The sequence below is a fragment of the Quercus lobata genome, chromosome 11 (assembly GCF_001633185.2).
Source record: "Quercus lobata isolate SW786 chromosome 11, ValleyOak3.0 Primary Assembly, whole genome shotgun sequence".
In the NCBI taxonomy this organism is placed as follows: domain Eukaryota; kingdom Viridiplantae; phylum Streptophyta; class Magnoliopsida; order Fagales; family Fagaceae; genus Quercus; species Quercus lobata.
The window spans coordinates 9,590,773-9,610,105 of record NC_044914.1 but is presented as its reverse complement, the minus strand read 5'-3'; the positions used below and the strand labels follow the sequence as shown (position 1 = coordinate 9,610,105).

The 19,333-nt window shown below is 31.8% G+C and overlaps 1 protein-coding gene across 1 annotated transcript; it reads left to right on the top strand.

Moving 5' to 3' along the window:
• Nucleotides 1-13,927: 13,927 nt before the first annotated feature.
• On the top strand, nt 13,928-18,595 carry LOC115966361 (sodium transporter HKT1-like). The gene is made up of 3 exons (XM_031085607.1): nt 13,928-15,117; nt 17,981-18,202; nt 18,397-18,595. Exons 1-3 carry the CDS (start codon nt 13,928-13,930, stop codon nt 18,593-18,595), a joined length of 1,611 nt encoding a protein of 536 aa, XP_030941467.1.
• Nucleotides 18,596-19,333: the final 738 nt, after the last annotated feature.

The following is a 19,333-nucleotide window of genomic DNA, read 5'->3' as shown; positions in this document are numbered from 1 at the left end:
CAGCGCTTTTGAAAGCGCTGGAATAGGGTCCACCTATTCCAACACTTCCAAAAGCACTGGGATAGGTCTCCAAAAGCGCTGGGATAGGTCCTTCGTACAACTTAAAAATTTTCAGACTTCCCACTTATTTTTTTCACCTTCCCACCACTTTGGCCTCTCATTTTTGGTCTCCCTCTTCTTTACTTCAGATGCTTTCCTCTCACCCACATTTTCTCTCCCTCTCCCTCTTCCTTAACCCACTTCCCCTCCTCCTCTCTTCTTCTTTACTCAAAACCCACCATTTCTTTTCGAAAATTTCAAACACAAAAATACTACCCAAAACCACAAACCCTACCCAAAGCAAGGTAAGTCTCTCTAACTCTCATTTCTATTTTGTAGCAATATTTGTATATATATATTTGTTGTTAAATTTCTGGTTTTTTAGTTTTGATTTTGGTTGAAGTTTGGTTTTGGTTATGTGTATATTTTTGTGTAACTATTGGTTGATTGTGTGGGTTTTAGTTTTAATTTTGGTTAAAGTTTAGTTGATTTTGTGGCTTTTTATTTTTGATTTTGGTTAAAGTTTGATCTATTTTGGAGGAACTGTAGGTGGCAGTAGTGTTGACAAAAATTTGCTATATTTTGGAATTTAATTTTTAACCACTTGTGATAGTAGTGTCCATGGCTAATGGACCTGATTATTGAGCTAAAGTACTCTACTATTCCATGAAAATGACAAAATTATTTAGCTTCACCTTAAAATTAAATTTCTTTCAGAATGGGTTATTCTTGCAATGGACAAAAATGGTAGAGTTTCATCCAATGTAATTTTAAGTATATGTTGTTATAAATTGGATTGAAGAAAGTCATACCTATAAAAAAAGGATTTTTAATTAGTGGATAGAATTTGGAGTGAATATGTTCATAGTACATACAATGGCATGATAATATATCATAAACATGCTAGTAATGATGGAAACTCTTTAATGTTGATTTTTTCAATTATTATTTACTATCTGATTATGTGATCCATCACGAATTTTATTAATTTTCCAGCCTATATGACCTATATTTTAGGTAAAGTAAGAACTTGTTATGTTTTTTTATATGGCCCACAATATTATTTATTATAGTATAGTTTCATTTGGAATAATTGTGCTTTGAATTTCGAGTAACATTGATTATCAATAATTGTTTTCTGATGTTAACTTCAAAATTTATTGTGTTCTATTTAGATTTTTGTAAATTAAGGATTGTTTGAAAATTATGAAAATGCATATATCAGTTAGTATTGAATAGTCATTGATGCATTTATCAGTTTGCCATTTTTGTGTAGTGAATTTTCTGCCAAAAATAATTAATAGCTAAAGCATTAGTTTAGCTCTGTAATTTGGTGGTATATGCTATAGAAGTAGGTGCATCATTAACAACCCTATTCACATGGCAGAAGTTGAATATACCTAGAAATTTTCATTTTTAAGGTCCAATATATTGGTTGTAGTTAAGAGTCTTATGTGGTATTTGATATAGAGTAGGTTCCAGATTAATGACTTTGCCAAGCTGTTTGGGCTGTTATTGAGCAAAAATTACTTGAAGGGATGAATTTCATTGCACGGTGGAGACCTACAGGTCTCCATTTCTTGTATTGCAGAGCCGCCCCCCTACAAGAGCTCCACAAAAGACGAGGACAACTTTGAAGTTGGATAAAATGGATTGGAACTCTGTGAAGTGGAGAGATGCAGATGTGTTGGTCTTAAACACTGGGCATTGGTGGAATTATGAGAAGACTATAAGAGGGTAATTAATTCTCCAAATTTTGTGTGTGTTTACTAGGGTCATTTTCATTTGGCATGAGTTCTTACCTTTATTTGTTTATTCTTTTTTAAATAAACAACTTTTTATCAACAAAAAAATAAAATAAATAAACAACCATGATTAGGCTGGTTACGAAAATAATAATAAATTCATTGAAAGATCTATGGAAGTGGCAAAAAGGCAATTTCACTAGGTCCATTTCTTTTGAATTTTCTTTCCATATAAAAGGTTGAAATGAAATCCATACGTAATCAAAAGTTGATAGTATACTATCTCAAGGCAACTAGTGACAAACCGTGCCATCAAATAGCCTCATAATAGGATTATAGATATTTAGAATTGCTCTTGCTATACATGTCATAACAATGACCCCTGCTTGTAAGTTCAGAAATTTAGATAGTTGATGGTTTTTTGTGAAATGTCAAAGAATGTGAAAAAAAAATTCTGGATTGTAAATTAATTTTAGGAAAATAGTAAGTTCAGAAAATATATGTTTAATGGCATAATTTCTGAGAGAGGCCTTTTTTTGGGGGGTGGATCCATGGGGGGGGGGGGGGGGGGGGTAGCTGTTTCTTGATTTCTTTTCATATTGTTTGCCCAATAGGTGGATGTTTATAATTGTGCACTTCATTTCTTCTTCCGGATTTTCTCTTTTTTTTTTCTTTTTTTTTTGATCTCTTAATTTAAGGTGCTATTGTTGAAAGAATTAAGATGCTGAGCTAATGGTAAACTAAAGTTTTGCTGGATAAGTAGGCCCTTTTAATTATGAGGTTTAGTTGAACATTGATGGTATGGGTGCTTGAACACCTATTAATGGTTGCTTGTATTGGATCTCCTTGACTTATAATTCAATAAGAAATGGGGATCATACATCCTATCATCTTTAAATTAAAATTGCAATGATATTTGCCTTTATATAAGAGTTCAAACAATAAATTTTCTTATGTGACATTTGCACCAAATCCTTTCTCTTATTTTTATTTATTTTTTTATTTTTTTTTATGTTAGGTAGTTAGTATATGTATTTATTGATGCAAGACATATCCTTAAATCATGGGTTAGTTTTGAGTGTCATTAGAACCTACTAACCTCATATTCATTATTCCTTTTTTCTTTTCTAGTTGGAGAAAAGATTAAAAGTCAATCTATTTTGTTCAGGGGTTGTTAATTCCAAGAGGGTACAGAGGTAAAGATGGATATGGTCAATCCAAGGTAAAACTACTAGTTTTAAAGACTTGAGGTAGGTCAAATTCTTTTAATTGGTCAATATGTATTTTTGGCTGTGAACATCCTGTTTGGTTTTATTTTGATATTTATCCTAGCATTACTAAGTAGCTCATGACTACTTCCTCTCTATCCTCATCCCTTTTCAACTTTCTCATCTTTTACAATCTTTGTTTTTAGATTTTGTTCTCAATATAAAAACTGGTTTGAGTATGGAAAAAAAAATGTAGTTGTGATTTTATTTGCAATAAAACCAGGTTTGTAGTTATTTATTTATTTATTTTATTTGCGTTATATATCCACGTTTAAGGAATCATGATAGAGGATTAGTCTTGCTACAATTTCTATTGTGTGAGTGCAACTCATTTTATGTGGAAGTCTATGTACTGTGAACTTCCAAAGTCAATTTGCTCTTTATTTCAGAACTTAGCACAGGGATAAAATGAAATAATTTCTATGGTAGGTTTAAAGCGGGTTTATTCTATACAATTTTTGTTTCAACCAAAGTTAAATTCTGGTTTCGGTGTTGTTTGTTTGCCTCTTGTAGCTTGGATGGTGGGAAAAATCTAAATTGGGATTAATTCATTGAATAAAAAAGATTAAATCAATTATATGTTATATTGTTCATTGCTACTGTGGGCTCTATAATTTGGTCAACACTTCCTAGCCTAATATACTAAGAATGAAAAAACCATAAAAAAAATTAAATAAATAAAAATATGATGATGATGATAATTATTATTTTTATTGTTGAGGAAGTAAATTGATGCATCCTATTCATACCTTCTTTACTTTATCTTTATGCACTGGTTATCTTAGTAGTTTATAATTTAGACTTAGCTTTTGCAGGATTAGCAACTTGTTGTAAGTTTGGGTTCTTCTTTTCGTGAGGTGGGCAGTGAGTTGCTAAAGGGTGAGTAAAATCTGCTTCATAATATTCTACTACTCTATAATTATATGTCAAAATTACTGTTGTGGTGGGTTGTTGATTTGAAGTAAGCAGGTGGCTTGCATGGTGATATAAGGTGGTCTACTTTTCATTATTGGGAGTGTTGATTGTTATTTCTTTAAAATGTGTTCTTAGTTGGCTATAGATTGAAATTTTATTTTGTGTTTGTTTTATGTCTTTCATGGAAAATATGATTTGTAAAAGTGGCCAAAAGGCCATTTGACAATAATTGAGAAGCATGAGATACATACTTGTGGTTCCAAAATCTATGCCCAAACGGTTGATCTCCTTGTAAGAATTAAAATTTATATATTAGTAACATGCCAAAAAATAATCAAACTTAAATCATTTTGCATTTTAAAGTAGAAGTAAATGTGTTTCAACACTGTCGCTCTATTTTTCTGAATGTAATGACATTGTTGGAAAAAAATAATAATGGAAAGCCAGTAGACATGACAAATAATAAATTATTTTTTTTTCTTTTTTTTGTTATGTTGGAAAAATAAGTAAATAATAAGATGCACCATATTTTAGGGTTAATAATATGGTGCTAGACCCCCAAGGACATTAGTTGTGGTTCAATTTGTCAAATCTAATAATTACCAGCTTATGTAAACAAGTTGTTGATCTTTGCATTCAGCAGTCCTATATTTGCTGATTTCCTCAGGCTTAGATCACCTTTCTATCACCAAAATGGCATTAGGGTTTTTTAGGCAAACATGCACCATTTTTGGCATTAGAAAGTCTAATACATTGGATATGAAAGCTAAACTTTTTGACACTTCTGTGGTGGAATTTTCACATTTTTATTAACATAGAATTGTCAAAATTTGTTAGTAAAATGAGTCACAAACACACACATCAAAAGCCTATAAATGTGATGTGTGATAAATTATTAATGAGAAGAACCTTGTATCTTACTTTACTCTTGATAGTGTAGTCAAAGATTGTTATATATGTTTTTTGCCTTTACAGCCACTCAGGAATTAGTTTCCTTTTAGCAAAATAAGACAATGGGTTTATTTGAATTTGAGAAAGAAGTAGAAGAGAGAGTAAGGAAGGATGGAGAGACATAAAATATTGTGATTTGTAAGGCATAGTAATTGATTGATACTAAAACTTTTCTTGTGCTAGCAAAACCAAGGCACGCTTGAGCTTCCCTTAAATTAGGTTTGGTTTGACAAGTGTAGCAAAGAAATCAATATATATACACACACTCACACACATATTCATTGTTCACTCTTTTGTTAAGTCAATTGAATGCTTAGGTTTTGGCTCCTCCTATTATTCAAAACATTGGTTGGGGATCTATTTTTTACATATTTGGCCTTCTTGGACTAGCCTGGTAAGTAGCTCTTCTAAACTTAGAAACCATTCCATTTACCTGCTTCTAATTTAGTGCAAGGAACTTATTAGTTATACATTAAGGAAATAAATATTTGTTCATTTGAAACCAAAAAAAAAAAAAAATATATATATATATATATATATATGTATATATATTCCTCTGTCTTACTATAACGCACTTGCTTGATTGAATACTTGAATTAGTGTTGTAGGTTTTCTTGAATATGTTGATTTGAAAAAGTTGTGACTTTGTACCCTTTTTATTGCCACAAAATATGAAGGTTTTTGGGGTTTCAATTTCTTAAAGAAGGAAATGCTTCATTCACTATTGAACCCATTTCATGTGAGCACTAGGTCCTTTTTTTTTTTTTTTTTGGGCTTTATTTATTCTTTATCACTTGTGAGATATGTGTGTGTGTGCACGTGTGTAAATAAGCTGATTGTTTTCCATATAGATGACATGAAGTAGACTGGTTAATTATAACTAAGGGCATAGTATATTGCAAATGTTATGCATTTTAATCATTCCATGCAAATTGTTGTTGGTCATGCCACCTGAAATAATTGCTAAGTAGCGCGGAGAATAACCTATTTAAATGTCTAAGTTACAGTTACATGATTTTCAGAAGTAAGAACTTATCATGAGAATTTCTCATAATCCTTGTTACTTACCTTGTTTAGGTTTTTAGCTAATCAATAATGACTTCATTATTGCTTCCACCATCACCTCCACTACTAACACATTGCCCTAGCCACCCACTGTCCAACCACTATATGAACACTATCATCATTACAAAATCCCTTCGTTATTTTTTCTTAACTTTTGCTACCACTAGCGCCGCTTTTACTACCATGTAATTGCCCCTGATGCTCCCACCACTGCTAAAATCTTTCATCACCAAGATTACTAGTGTAGTTGCCATGAGAACTACCAATACCTTTTCATGTATGTCACCAAATACTATTATCATTTTTATTCCTTCACACTATTTTTTGTGGATAAGTACGCTAATATTTAATGGTATTTTCCACAATAGTTAAATGGACTTGTTAGATATTATTACTAATGTAATAAATAATACCCTAGCTGCTGATACTGATACTGATACTGATCCATAATTCTTTAATCCTTGTGCTATAACCATAGAGGAAAGAGAATGGAGAAAGATGTGAGAGTATTACGTGGTTCGGCCACAAGGCTTGCATACATGAAACAAGAACCAAAGGGTTACATTTTCTTCATTCACTTGGATGATGAATCATTACAATAGAACCCATTTTTATAATGGAAATTATATACACTACAATCACATTTTTGAATTAATTGCTTCAATCCTATGATTTTCTTTGGAAATCAATTTCTTGATTGATTCTAATACCATGATTTTCTCCAATAATCAAATGCCTTGATTTTTTCTTCACTAAGATGGAAAGTATATACTTTCCTACAACTATGTTTCCTATTATATCATTTCTTATATTTTTCTTAAGTTCATCTCCCACATTGCATGAATGTTTTTTTCCCCTTCTTTTAAATACCTTTCAAGGTCCCAGTCCACTTCTAGGACACAAATGGAGAATACATCTCTTTCGAGAGTTAGGTGGCTCATTGAAGGTATGAAGCAATTTTTTTTTCTTTTCCTTCTTTGGTGTTCTTTACTCTATTCTTTTTGTGGATTCGAAATGAGGTAATAGAGATTTCTTGGGACAGTGACTTAAATTACTGGGTCAATGGCAACCATCTCAATTAGCATTTTCAGTGCAATCCTTAAAAAACCATGATTTGTGGCTAAGATTATGATATGCTATGCCAAAAATGGTCAGTATATGTCAACCTAGCACACTGCATATCTGACTATGGTGAACCTTTTATCAACCACTTCTCCTAAGACCCCATTAAAGTGGGTGCTTTGTGGGTTGGATACAGCCTATTTAGACTCCTTTTTAAAAAAAAAAAAAAATTATAACCTTTTTAGACATTAAAACAACTGATATTGACATCATCCAGTGTTTAGTGCAGATGTTACTTTAGGTCATACTTTGTCTCCTTGACTCCTTAAAAACAGGAGTTTTGTGCACTAGATACAACCATTTTAGACATTATAACAACTGATATTAACATCACCCCGTGTTTAATACAAACATTATTTTAGGTCATACTTTGTCATTCATAAATTAGTGTCTCAAGGCTTCTTTTAAATTATATGAATATCTTTTCTTTTGACTTATATGAAGAAAGACAGTAAAATTCTTATTCATATATTAGGTGACTTTTATTTTATTGGTTTAGTGTCTGTTGATAACTTTTCAGATAACTCATGTAATTACCCTTAGTTTTCTTTTGGATCTTATATAACAAGAAGTACCACGGAAGTCATTTTTCCAAAGTCAAGCTGTATGGGCAATGATACATACTCATTTTTGTCGAAGCTGGGGTCACTATACTTGTCTGTCTTGGCTTCCTACATATTTTAGGTAAATTATGACTTTTTACTGGCTTATTGACCTTACTTTTGGCTATTTCTAGGAGTAGTGCCTTGAGACACTCTGCATCACCTTACCTATTTCTTTTGTTACCTTCATTGGACATTGTTTATCCATTCTATGTTGTTAATTTTTTTTTTTAAAGAAAATTTAATAGAACAACATTCGCAAATAAGAACAATCGTACAAATACTTTTTGCCCTATAGAAATCATTGACATCACCTCTATGTTACATGCATTTGGGTAGGTGTCCAAGTGTCTGATTCTTCTATTTCTTAATGTTTTCTTCCATTTTGGGGTGAACAAATGCCATACCCTTACACATGCCACATTGTGTCAACATGGGAAATACAGGATGACGTGACGGATCATGATTCATCCTACTTGAAGCTTAATTTGAAATTAAGATGCTGAAGTTGTTAAACCAGTCAACAAGAAATGATAGATTTGTAATACACTTTTGTGTATACTCTTTTTCTCTTTTGATAAGTACACTTCTGTGTATAATATTCTTTCTTTCTTTTCCTTTTAATTATTTTGGAGGCTGGGGTAGTTAGGAGGGTTTAACATTTTAGACATTTGGGAAGTAATTATTGATATGGTGTATTTAAATATGTTTAGTTTGTTGGTTTAATGTGGTATTGTATTTGCTATTAAAAAATATGAATTGTGGTTCATTATAGGTGCTATAAAATATGTATTTTAGATACATTAAAAAAAAAAGGGGCCTATTCCAGCACTTTTGAAAGCGCTGGTATAGGCCTTTAAATCATATTCATTCAAGACCTATACCAGTGCTTTTGGGAACGCTGATATAGGTCTTTTAAATTATATTCATTTAAGACCTATACTAGTGCTTTTGAAAGTGTTGGCATAGGCAATACCTATTCCAGTGCTTTCAAAAGCGCTGGTAAAGGGCTTTTAAATTATATTCATTCAAGATCTATACCAGCACTTTGCATAGACAATACCTATTCCAACGCTTTCAAAAGTGCTGGTATAGGTCTTGCATGAATAGAATTTAAAAGGCCTCTACTAGCGCTTTCAAAAGTGCTGGTATAGGGCGTATGCCTTTCCCAGCGCTTTTGAAAAGTGCTGGTACAGGTCCGACGACCCTATACTGACATTCACTGCGCGACGGTTTGAAGCGCAGGGAAAAAAAACGCCAGGATAGGAATTTTGACCCTATCCCGGCATTTTTTAGGGCTATACTAGCGGTTTTAAAAACGCTGGGATAGCCCCCTTTTTTTGTAGTGGGTATTAGTCTTGCCCCGAACTCAACCCATATACATATATAATATTAAAAAAAATATAAAAACCCTAACTATAAATATCTAACTTTCTCATTTCTCTATTTTTATTATACCCTAATCACTCACTCTCAGTCGCCCCCCCCCCTCCCCCCCTCTCCCTTACTCTCATAGACTCTCACTCTCATTCGCTATCGCCGTTCCCTCCTCCCTGCCTCCCTTACCTCGCCAATCCCTCCTCTACCTCACTGCTCCCTCCTCCTTGCCTCCCTTAATCAAACCCTATTCTCTCTCTCTCTCTTTTCTCCTTATTTATATGTTTTATTCTTTAAGCTATGATTCAAATTTATCTTTATTTGTCTTTGTTTAAGTCTATGGCCGAAATACCCTTTCCCTTTGGTTTGGTTTAAGTTGATTGATTTGATGGTTGAATCTTAATTCTTGTTAATTTTGATTTGAGAATGAAGGTGGATATGAAGTTTTATAGATTCATGGGTTTGAATGTATCATCTATTGGAGATGTTTGCATTTTGATTTGGAATTTAGGGGTGGAAGATGTGCTGGAATGAATGTGTTCTGAGAAATTTGGGGTTTTGATAGGAATGTTGGATGAACCATTTGATTTTGTTCCTCAATTTTTTACAAATCAGCACTTTTGATCTTATTTTCTCTTGTGCTTTAGGATTTAGGGCCTTTAGGCTTCAGGAAATTGATTTTTTTTTTTTTTTTTTTTTTATTTACCTTTGGTTCAAGCCTTTAGGGCCTTTGGGTGCAAGGCGAGGCAGGGCAAGGGCCCATAGGGGCTTGTAAGGGCGGGTATGGGGGCAAAGAATCCCCTCCGTTTAGTTAATAGGGCAGGTTCAAGTGATAGGGGGTAGAGGTGGGGGCGGGGATAAAGATACCCACCTCGTTGCCATTCCTAATGGCGACTAAGTCAACTCACATCTTTCAGATACCTAAGTCTATATTTAGCTGCATATAGAGTAAGAATTCCCATGTTTCAAGGGGATTAAAGTTCCTTGAAATAGTAATAGTTCTGGAAATGACTTCTATCAAGCAAACAATCCAACTTCTACATGTCATTTTCTTGGATCCGATATATTCTATACGCATGCTTGAAAGCAAATTGGATGCTTGTAAAGAATATATTGTGCATATATATATATATATATATAGCTTCCTCACATTCCTATTCGGAGATTTGAATTCTAAACATCTTTATTGAAAACATCAAGAGATTTTAATTAATTGAGTGGCAAGGTTCTTGATTCAAGCAATATGATTCTAATAGTGTAAACAATATGTTGTAAACCTTAAGAAAGAGTAGTGTAATTAAAAAAAAAAAAGGGAAGATAAGGAGGTACATGTAGTGGTCTGTTGGGCCAATGATGAATAAGAACCATGCGTGAAATTAATTCCACTAACCGAAAGGAATTTGGTTCTCCACCATATCAATGGAGCACTGCTAATTTGGATGCTCAAAGTGGAGGAATTAAACAAACTTGATCGAGTAATAAGTGGGATTTGGGAAGTGTCGACATTCACCATTAACATCAAGTTTACATGTCTCAGTTATTGCCATTGTTACCATATAATCTCCATTTTAGGAAAAGTTTGCTGCACACTATTTAGTGCACACACTCCCAAAAATAAGGGAAGTTATGCGATCCTAAACTTCAAAATAATGATTTGAAGTCACAGTTTCTTTGGTTTTTTGAAGACTGTATGTATTATATGATAATCCTTGTTACTTATGCGTAATCTGTAGTACATGATAATGACAGAACATCCATCAAAAGAAAGATTTTACTAAAATAAGAAAAAAAAAAAAAGGGGGGGAAATTTTTTCATCCTACGTACGTCCTATATGCTTCACTCATACAATCCCTTTATTAATTGATTTTGTCGCCGTGCTTCTCAAATTTAATGATTCCAAAAGCACAATATTTGGACTCAAATATAGTAAATCAATAAGGTAGATACGAATGTTTTAATATTCAGCAAAAAGAAAAAAAAAAAAGAAAAAAAAAAGGTAGGTACGAGTACGACTCTTGCAGCATAGACCTAATCGATCTTTAGTCTGCGTGTTAAAGTTAAAAAATAAAAAATAAAAAAATAAAACAAACTAATCTAAGGGACTTTGCCAAGAATATCCTCTTAACTAGAAGGATTTGTGCATAGATGTGATGGTTACGTGGGATAGATCCATGCACGCAAAATAGGGTTGCAATTATTGGTGCAAAGGCGAGTTACATCCTACTGCAACCCCACCCTAATCCAATTTGACCACATCCGAAAGTTTTAGGCTAAAATACATTAATGTATCTCGAAAATTAATATGAGTTAAATAAATGGTCAAGTGACTTTTGTTTTTTAATCAGCTTTCAATTTGAGGGGCTAATTTTCAATTTTGAGGGGGGTTTAAATATAAATTTTTGGATCGAACTCCCCTATATATATTTCAAATTTTAAATTTCAAGGAGCCTTGATCCCTAATGATTTGACTATTCTATTGTTACCTTATGGTTTAATACAAAAGCTAAAATACTGTACTGGGTGTGTTGTTTAAGTTTGCTCAAAGGAATTGAATACATTTTTATTGATCAAGACTGGCGTAACGTTTCAAAATTACGAATTGCTATATATGTATTACTATATGTGTAAATTCATGAGCTTACATATTTTCTTAGAGGTCACATAATTTTTTAAGACCTTTTAAATATTGAAGTCTATATATGTCTATTATATTATATGGACCCAATGCGAGGTTTACATTTTTTTTCAACATTGAAAATAATAATAATAGAAAAAAAAAATCAACAAGCTAATCAATTTTGGCCCAATGACTTGCCAATGAAAATTTTATTTTAAACCAAAGTGTCATGTGGGATTTTTTTTTTTTTTTGGAATGTCACATATTTGGTTTGCCGTTAAGTTCCCATGACATTGATCCACGGTATAATTTGGCTTCCCACAATAACAGCATGGGGTTATATATGGGATTTATAGTGGGTAAAATTTGAGCAATTATTCAACACTCAAAGAATAATGACTTGGTATCTCTCCTCTCATATATATATAGTAAATCCTGTGATCAATTATCGAAAATTGGCTAATTTTTTACTAATTTTATTCTCTTTTATTACTTTTATCTCCTCAATCCAAATGGACTGTTAATGTAAGAGAAAGGGTTGTAATCTTAAATTGATTGGGAATGGGGAGATAAAACAATGAAACAAAAATTTCTTAGATATTTAGTGTGAGTTTGGATATCAGCAGGAGTGGCGTTTTGCATGTCTGCATTTCTTTGGCTAGGTCCCGTACACTGTTCATGGGACCTGTAAGTACGAAATTCAACAAATTTTTCTTTAAAATTGAATCTCACGGCATTATTAACATATTTAAAAATTATTTTGCTACAGTATTTTCAACAATAAATTTTTAATAATAAGCGGTATCCAAACAGATCTTAAAAAAAAATTAAAAAAAGAAAAAAAAGAAAAAAACCGTCTGTAAGTAGTTGGCAGCAGAAAAACCAAAAAAGTGGGACAAAACAAGAAATTTAGAGAAAGGTTGAGGCCTGAGGGGATGTGCCTGTACGTGTAATGTAATGTGGGAGAAGAAACATGTTTGCAACTTTTGTAATTTGGCAGTATTATACCGGCAGGCCCGGCCAATATCCAACAGCACGTGTTAGTCTGAAAAAAAAAAAAAATTGGCACAAAACCAAAAAATAAGGACAAATTACTCTCTGTCTCTCTATCTACCTGTCAAAATTAAATGATTACTAATACAATAAATTATGGCCATATGATCAGCTGGTATGATAGTCATAACTTTGGTTAAATAATGTGTTTCACATTACCTAACATTTTTTTTTTTTGAGGGGGATTACCTAACATTTTTTAAGAGCAAGAATATTAACGAATGTGAGCCAAATAATTAAATAAAATCTCTAAAACAAAATTTATTATATTAAAATTTTAGAAATTAATTGATAATTGTTAGAATAACACTTAATTGATAACTTATAGACGAAATTGTGAACTTAATCATTTAAGGGGTTAAAATATGTTTTAATTAGCAGTAAAAATTAACTATATGAAATTCTTAAGAATATATAGAATCGTATGATAAGCAAGTGTGATACATGTGGGTTGCAAAAGTATAAAATTTGGAAATACGTGTGGGTAAAAAAGTGTATAAACATATGTATAATGTTATTTAAATACTAAAAACTGTTGTTTAAGTGCATATACCAAACACTTATTTTCTTAGCATTTTTCAACATAGAACTCAAAATATTTCCGATGTCGTAGATAGCTTCTTTTTATGTATTGTCATTTCAGTACTTTAGATGAATAAGTGGTCATGTCAACAAGTGCAATTGTTAATAAACAATATTAGGCAAATTTTGGCACCATTTTCATGAAAAATATAAAAAGTTGTCAAAATAATTAATTGCTTTGTAATTTTCCCATAAAATATTTCTAAAAATAATTTATAAACCAATACCTTAGAACATTTGTTAAAATTTTCCGTAAATAAATAATTTCTAAGTGTACATCAAAAAATCCCACTAAGTGTCCGTTTGAAATTCGCTTATTTTGCTAAAATTAAATACTTTTTTGTTGAAAGTACTATAAATAAATGTAAAAGTTAGTTGAAATAATACAATAGAACTCATAAATAGTATAAAAAATACAGTGAAACCCATGAATAATAACAAAAATAAATTAAATAGTAAAATAAGTTAACAAAAATAATTAATGTCAAACGGACACTAAACAGTAGAGTTTGTACAGTACGTACTGCCCCTTTATAAGAAGCCCATATTTCCGCTTTAAGCATGGTTAAGCAAATCTTTCCTCAGAAAAGATGAATAATTTTTCTCGTTTTGGCAAGAAATCAGAGGTTTTCTTTAGCTTTTCTTGTTTCTACCAATCGTTCTCTTGTCGAAATCGCTCGTTTTTTCGTTTCTTCCTTTTCCATGTCCACCCTTTTTGGATCCAGCTCAGTTACTTCATAATTGTCTCTTTTTTTGGTCATCTAGCTTTGATGGTCTCAAAGCCAAGAACTGCTTGGTTTAGGCCTAAGGACTTTGACATGTTCTTCACGTCCGTCTCTGCCACCACAGTTTCAAGCATGTCAACAATCGAAATGGAGGTTTTTTCCCACACCCAACTCATTATTATGACAATCTTAATGTTTGTTGGTGGAGAGGTATTCACTTCCTTTCTTGGACTCCAATTTGCAAGGTCCAAGTTCCTCAAAAATTGTCCAAGTAGTGACCAAAACAGTGTCACTCTGGTTAACCTCAATCACAGTGTTCCAAAATGTACAAATCCTGTCAATCAAATTGAGCTTGACTTAGAAAAAGAGAAACCTGAAACCAATACTCTTGATGAGAATGGAAATAAATGCTTGGGTTTTGACAGTCTTAAGTATAGCTCTATCAAGTTTTTGGGATATGTGGTTTTGGGTTATCTATTTGTGGTTCATCTAATTGGTTCTACTCTTGTTTCATTATATATAAGTCTTTTTCCAAGTGCAAGGAAGGTACTCAAAGACAAGGGCCTAGAAACACTGACCTTTTCTGTCTTCACAACTGTTTCTAGCTTCACAAATTGTGGTTTTGTCCCAACAAATGAGAACATGATAGTTTTCAAGAAGAATTCAGGTCTCCTACTACTTCTCATTCCACAAATCCTCATGGGGAACACTTTGTATCCCCCATGCTTGTTATTCCTGATCTGGGTCTTAAAGAAAACAACTAAAAGAGAGGAATTCAGATACATATTGATGAATTATGGAGACATGGGCTATGGTCATTTGCTCTCTGGTCCTCACGCTTTGCTTCTGGCTATGACTGTCTTCGGCTTCATATTGATACAGTTTTTACTGCTTTGCTCCATGGAGTGGAGTTCACAAGTCATGGATGGTCTGAATTCGTATCAGAAAATCATTGGCTCGTTGTTTCAAACTGTGAACTCGCGGCACACTGGTGAATCAGTCTTTGATCTCTCCACCATCTCCTCAGCAATTCTGGTTCTCTTCGTAGTAATGATGTAAGTCTTATTACATTCATCATACCATCTTGGTTACACTAATTGAGTCATTCATTTTCTTCTATTAAAAAAAATATTTTGAGTCATTCATTTGTATATAAAAAGATATTTTAATATAAGAAAATTCATAGAACAATAAAAAATTAATTATATTTTGTTTCTCTGTTAAATTTTTTTTTTTTAATATATGAATAAGCCGTTTTAAAATTAGATAAACACTAAATATAAATTTATTTAAATTCATGTTATTATGTAATTTACATAAATTGTTACAAAGAATAATAAATTATTACATAAAGAATTTAAGGCCTTATAAACTTTTTCTATATATCACATCTAAAAAATAATTAACAGTACTGTTATTATGACTATAAAAAATTAATATAGGCAATAAATTCATCAAAAAAATGAACACAAAATATAAAATATAATGGGAAGGAAGGAGGGGCAGAATTATAAGTTAATTATAAAACTTTAAGATTTTGGAGAGCTGGGAAGGCAATTGAACCCTCTCGTCCTTCTGGCTCAGCCTATGCTCTTGGTGACTAGTCACACTCACACACACTCCATAAGTTGTGACTGACCCTTTCACAACTTTCATGGGTTAAGCCACTTGACTCATCTGTTCCAAATAACTCAGACATCTTTCCCTGGATAGGACTATAGAGTGAATATGCCACTTGATTGTAAACTCCATTCACTGAGATTTGACAATTAAACAAAACTTTCTATGACTCAATCGAAATGATTCCCCAACTATCTAAAACTCCAACTCATGTACAGTTCAAGGTGCTTAAGCAAAAAGAAATAAGGTGGAAGCTTTAGATAGATATGGGGATTTCGTTTCTTCAATAGATATGGGGATTTCTTTTCTTCATACTTTCGACTATGCTGGAGACTTTTGAATCTTAAAAAAAAAAAAAAAAAAAAAAAAAAAAAAAAAAAAAAAAAATCCTCTAACTCTTAAAATTTTATTATTAGACTAGAGGGGAAAAAAATATATTATTTACACAAGATACATTCACAAGAATGTTCTATATTAGATTGAATCTGGGACGGAGTCAGGTGGGGTCGAGAGGGGGCACTTGCCCCCCTGACCTGCCCAAAATTTTCCTTTTTTATGTGTGTAGCATTAAAAGGTGGAGATTTAATTGAAACTGTGATGAATAGTGCATGAGTAATTGAGTTGTATTAAAAACCCCTTCAACTGCACGTTTCAAAATAAAATTGTGAAGTGCAGAGCCACAGTAAACAACCACGTAAATCCTTTTTTTCTTTGTGTGTATATATATCTCCTTATCTTTTTGAAAAGTCAAACTCAATTAATATATTTTCTTTTCTTTTTATTTTACTTTATCAATATTTTTTAAAGTTCAAAATTTATAAAAAATAAACTTAAATAAAGAAGAAAAAGTCTTAATTGAAGAGACGAAAATACCACGCAAAAAAAAGTTTCCTTTCAAAAGTATTAAGATATAAAATTTGGAAACAATTACATGACAAATTCCATAAAATATATTAGGGGATTATTTTATTGGCTATATATTAAATAATAAAAAAACTAATAAAATATACACAATATAATGATATACCATGATTTTAGGGGATCTTTCAATATTGAATGATCATTTCCTATTCATATTACTGGCATTTAATTGTCAAATTTGGTTAATATTTTGTATATATGATGCATATGTTGTATGCTACATATACAATATGTATTTGTTTATAGAGACACATATGTATTAGTTATAAATTTTGCCCCCCCTAAAATCGAATCCTAGCTCCGCCACTGGATTGAATGCATTTTTTTAATCATGTTCTTCTATTGAAATAGTACCTTAGAACTCTTTTTTTTTTTTTTTTTCCCCTCCTATCTTCTTTGAACAAATATCAAAATAAAATGGATAAAGATAAATGAGTCATGTTAAGGCATTTGTTAAAGGACCATTTTATGAAAGTTTTAATACTACTTTTATAAGAAATATGAAAAGTTGTCAAAAATATCAATTAATTTTATTTTCTTTCTACAAAAAATTTCTAATTTTTTTCTAAAATTAATATTCTAAGGACATCCGTTAACTTTTTTTTTTTTTTTTTTTTTTCCATATAACTTTTCCTAATATAACTTAGAGAAAATAAATAAATAAAAGATACGAAAGTGAACATCAAATACTTTTAACACTCGAATAATATAAATTCCGCAGCTGAACTTGTGACCATCATTAATTGGTTACTGCATTAAAATAACTAGAATAGTCTCAACCTTTCATCATAATATAAATTCCGCAGCTGACCATCATTAATTGGTTACAGCATTAAAATAACTAGAATAGTCTCAACCTTTCATAGCATGATTAGATTACAATTTCTTATCTGCTAGCTTTTCTGAAAGCATCATTTTTTATTTTTGGGGATAAAATTCCCAAAGAATTAGTGCCACTTTCACTTCATTAATTAATGTGTCTTTGGATCTTTGTAAATTTTTTTTTTTTTTTTTAATTTTAAAAGGAAACAAACAAACACCACAATTTCTTATCTGCTAGCTTTTTTTTTTTTTTTTTTTTTTTTTTTTTTTTTTTTTTTTTTTTTTTTTTTTTTTTCATAAATGGCCATAATGAAATGAGAAATCAACATCTTGAATAAATTAGGGTAAGATGGTTTACCATGACCTTCGTAAAAATGAAAGCTTAGTGCACGGAGTATCTATAAATTTATTATACTTCATGATAAAATATAAAATAAAATAAAAAAATTCAGCACGCATGCATACCTAGTCTGCCAAAATGAACTTAATTAAACTTACTCCCAAAAAATCAAAACTTCTTAATGTGGGGTGGCTACGTTTACTTTTCTCTCACAGGTATCTCCCTCCGTGTACTACGTTCATTCCACCAAAACTTCATGAGAAGGTCTCAGATAATGGGAAACAAAGTCGAAAGAAGACTTTTATGGAGTGTCTGATCTTCTCACAACTCTCCTATTTAGTCATTTTCATTATTCTCATATGTATCACAGAGAGACAGAAAATGAAAGAAGACCCCCTCAACTTTAATGTTTTGAATGTCACCGTAGAAGTTATAAGGTAAGCTTCTTTTTCCCCACTTTCTTTAGTAATCTCTTAAATAAAATCATATCTTCCTATCTCATGCATATCAAATTATTCGGATGTGACACAAAGTAAATTCTAAAATATCAATTTATATATGGTTGAACAAAGCATTACTCTTATTCTTATTTGCATAATAACTAAGATTCTTGATGACAACCTTTATATAGTGCGTACGGGAATGTTGGGTTCACAACTGGGTACAGTTGCAAACGGCAATTGAAACCAGATAGCCTCTGTATAGACACATGGTACGGATTCGTGGGAAGGTGGAGTACAATGGGAAAATCCATCCTCATCATTGTCATGTTCTTTGGAAGGCTTAAAAAATTCAGTATGAAAGGTGGTCAAGCTTGGAACCTATCTTAAAGGGGTCTTAACTATGTTTTTTACATCTTTTCTCTCTTTGTTTTTTTTTTTCGCAGAGAAAAAAAAAAGTACTATAAAGTAGTGCTACTGTAATATAAAGTAGTTAAGCTTCCTGAATACTAAGAAGTACTGTAATAAACTAGGTATGGTGATTTCTAAAAGAATATTATTTTTTTTATATCTCCCATATATACTAAAAAACATCAAGAAAAAACAAAACAAAACAACTTCTATATCCAAGAGAGCCCAGTCAATGCTCACCACTTTATCACATACTAATAATTATATACATACATCAAAGGATTACAATTATTGTATTAGTGCCTGCAAACTCAGATATGCAAGCATATATAATGGCATATGCTTATCCAAGTCATTGACATTTATGAACAATGATGACTTACAATTTTTTTCAAAGTAGTTGTGGTAACAATGTTACCATTGAGCACAACAAACAAGGGAGAAATGACATTTATAAGTGGAGGGGTTGCTTGCCATAAATTGAGCATTTGCATGTAATAAGTGTTGTGTCATTAGATTTGTTACTCTGTCAAAGTTCATTAAGGACTCCATATATCTATAGAACGCATCTTTTTTGCCATTGTCTTTTTCTTGATATGATCATACGCCTGTAACGCCACCTAGTCCTTTGGCGTGCAAGCCTTGCAGCCTTCATTTTTTACTATTTCTTCCCTCAAATACTATAATCAAAATTATTTTAGAGGGTTTTGTCCTCGT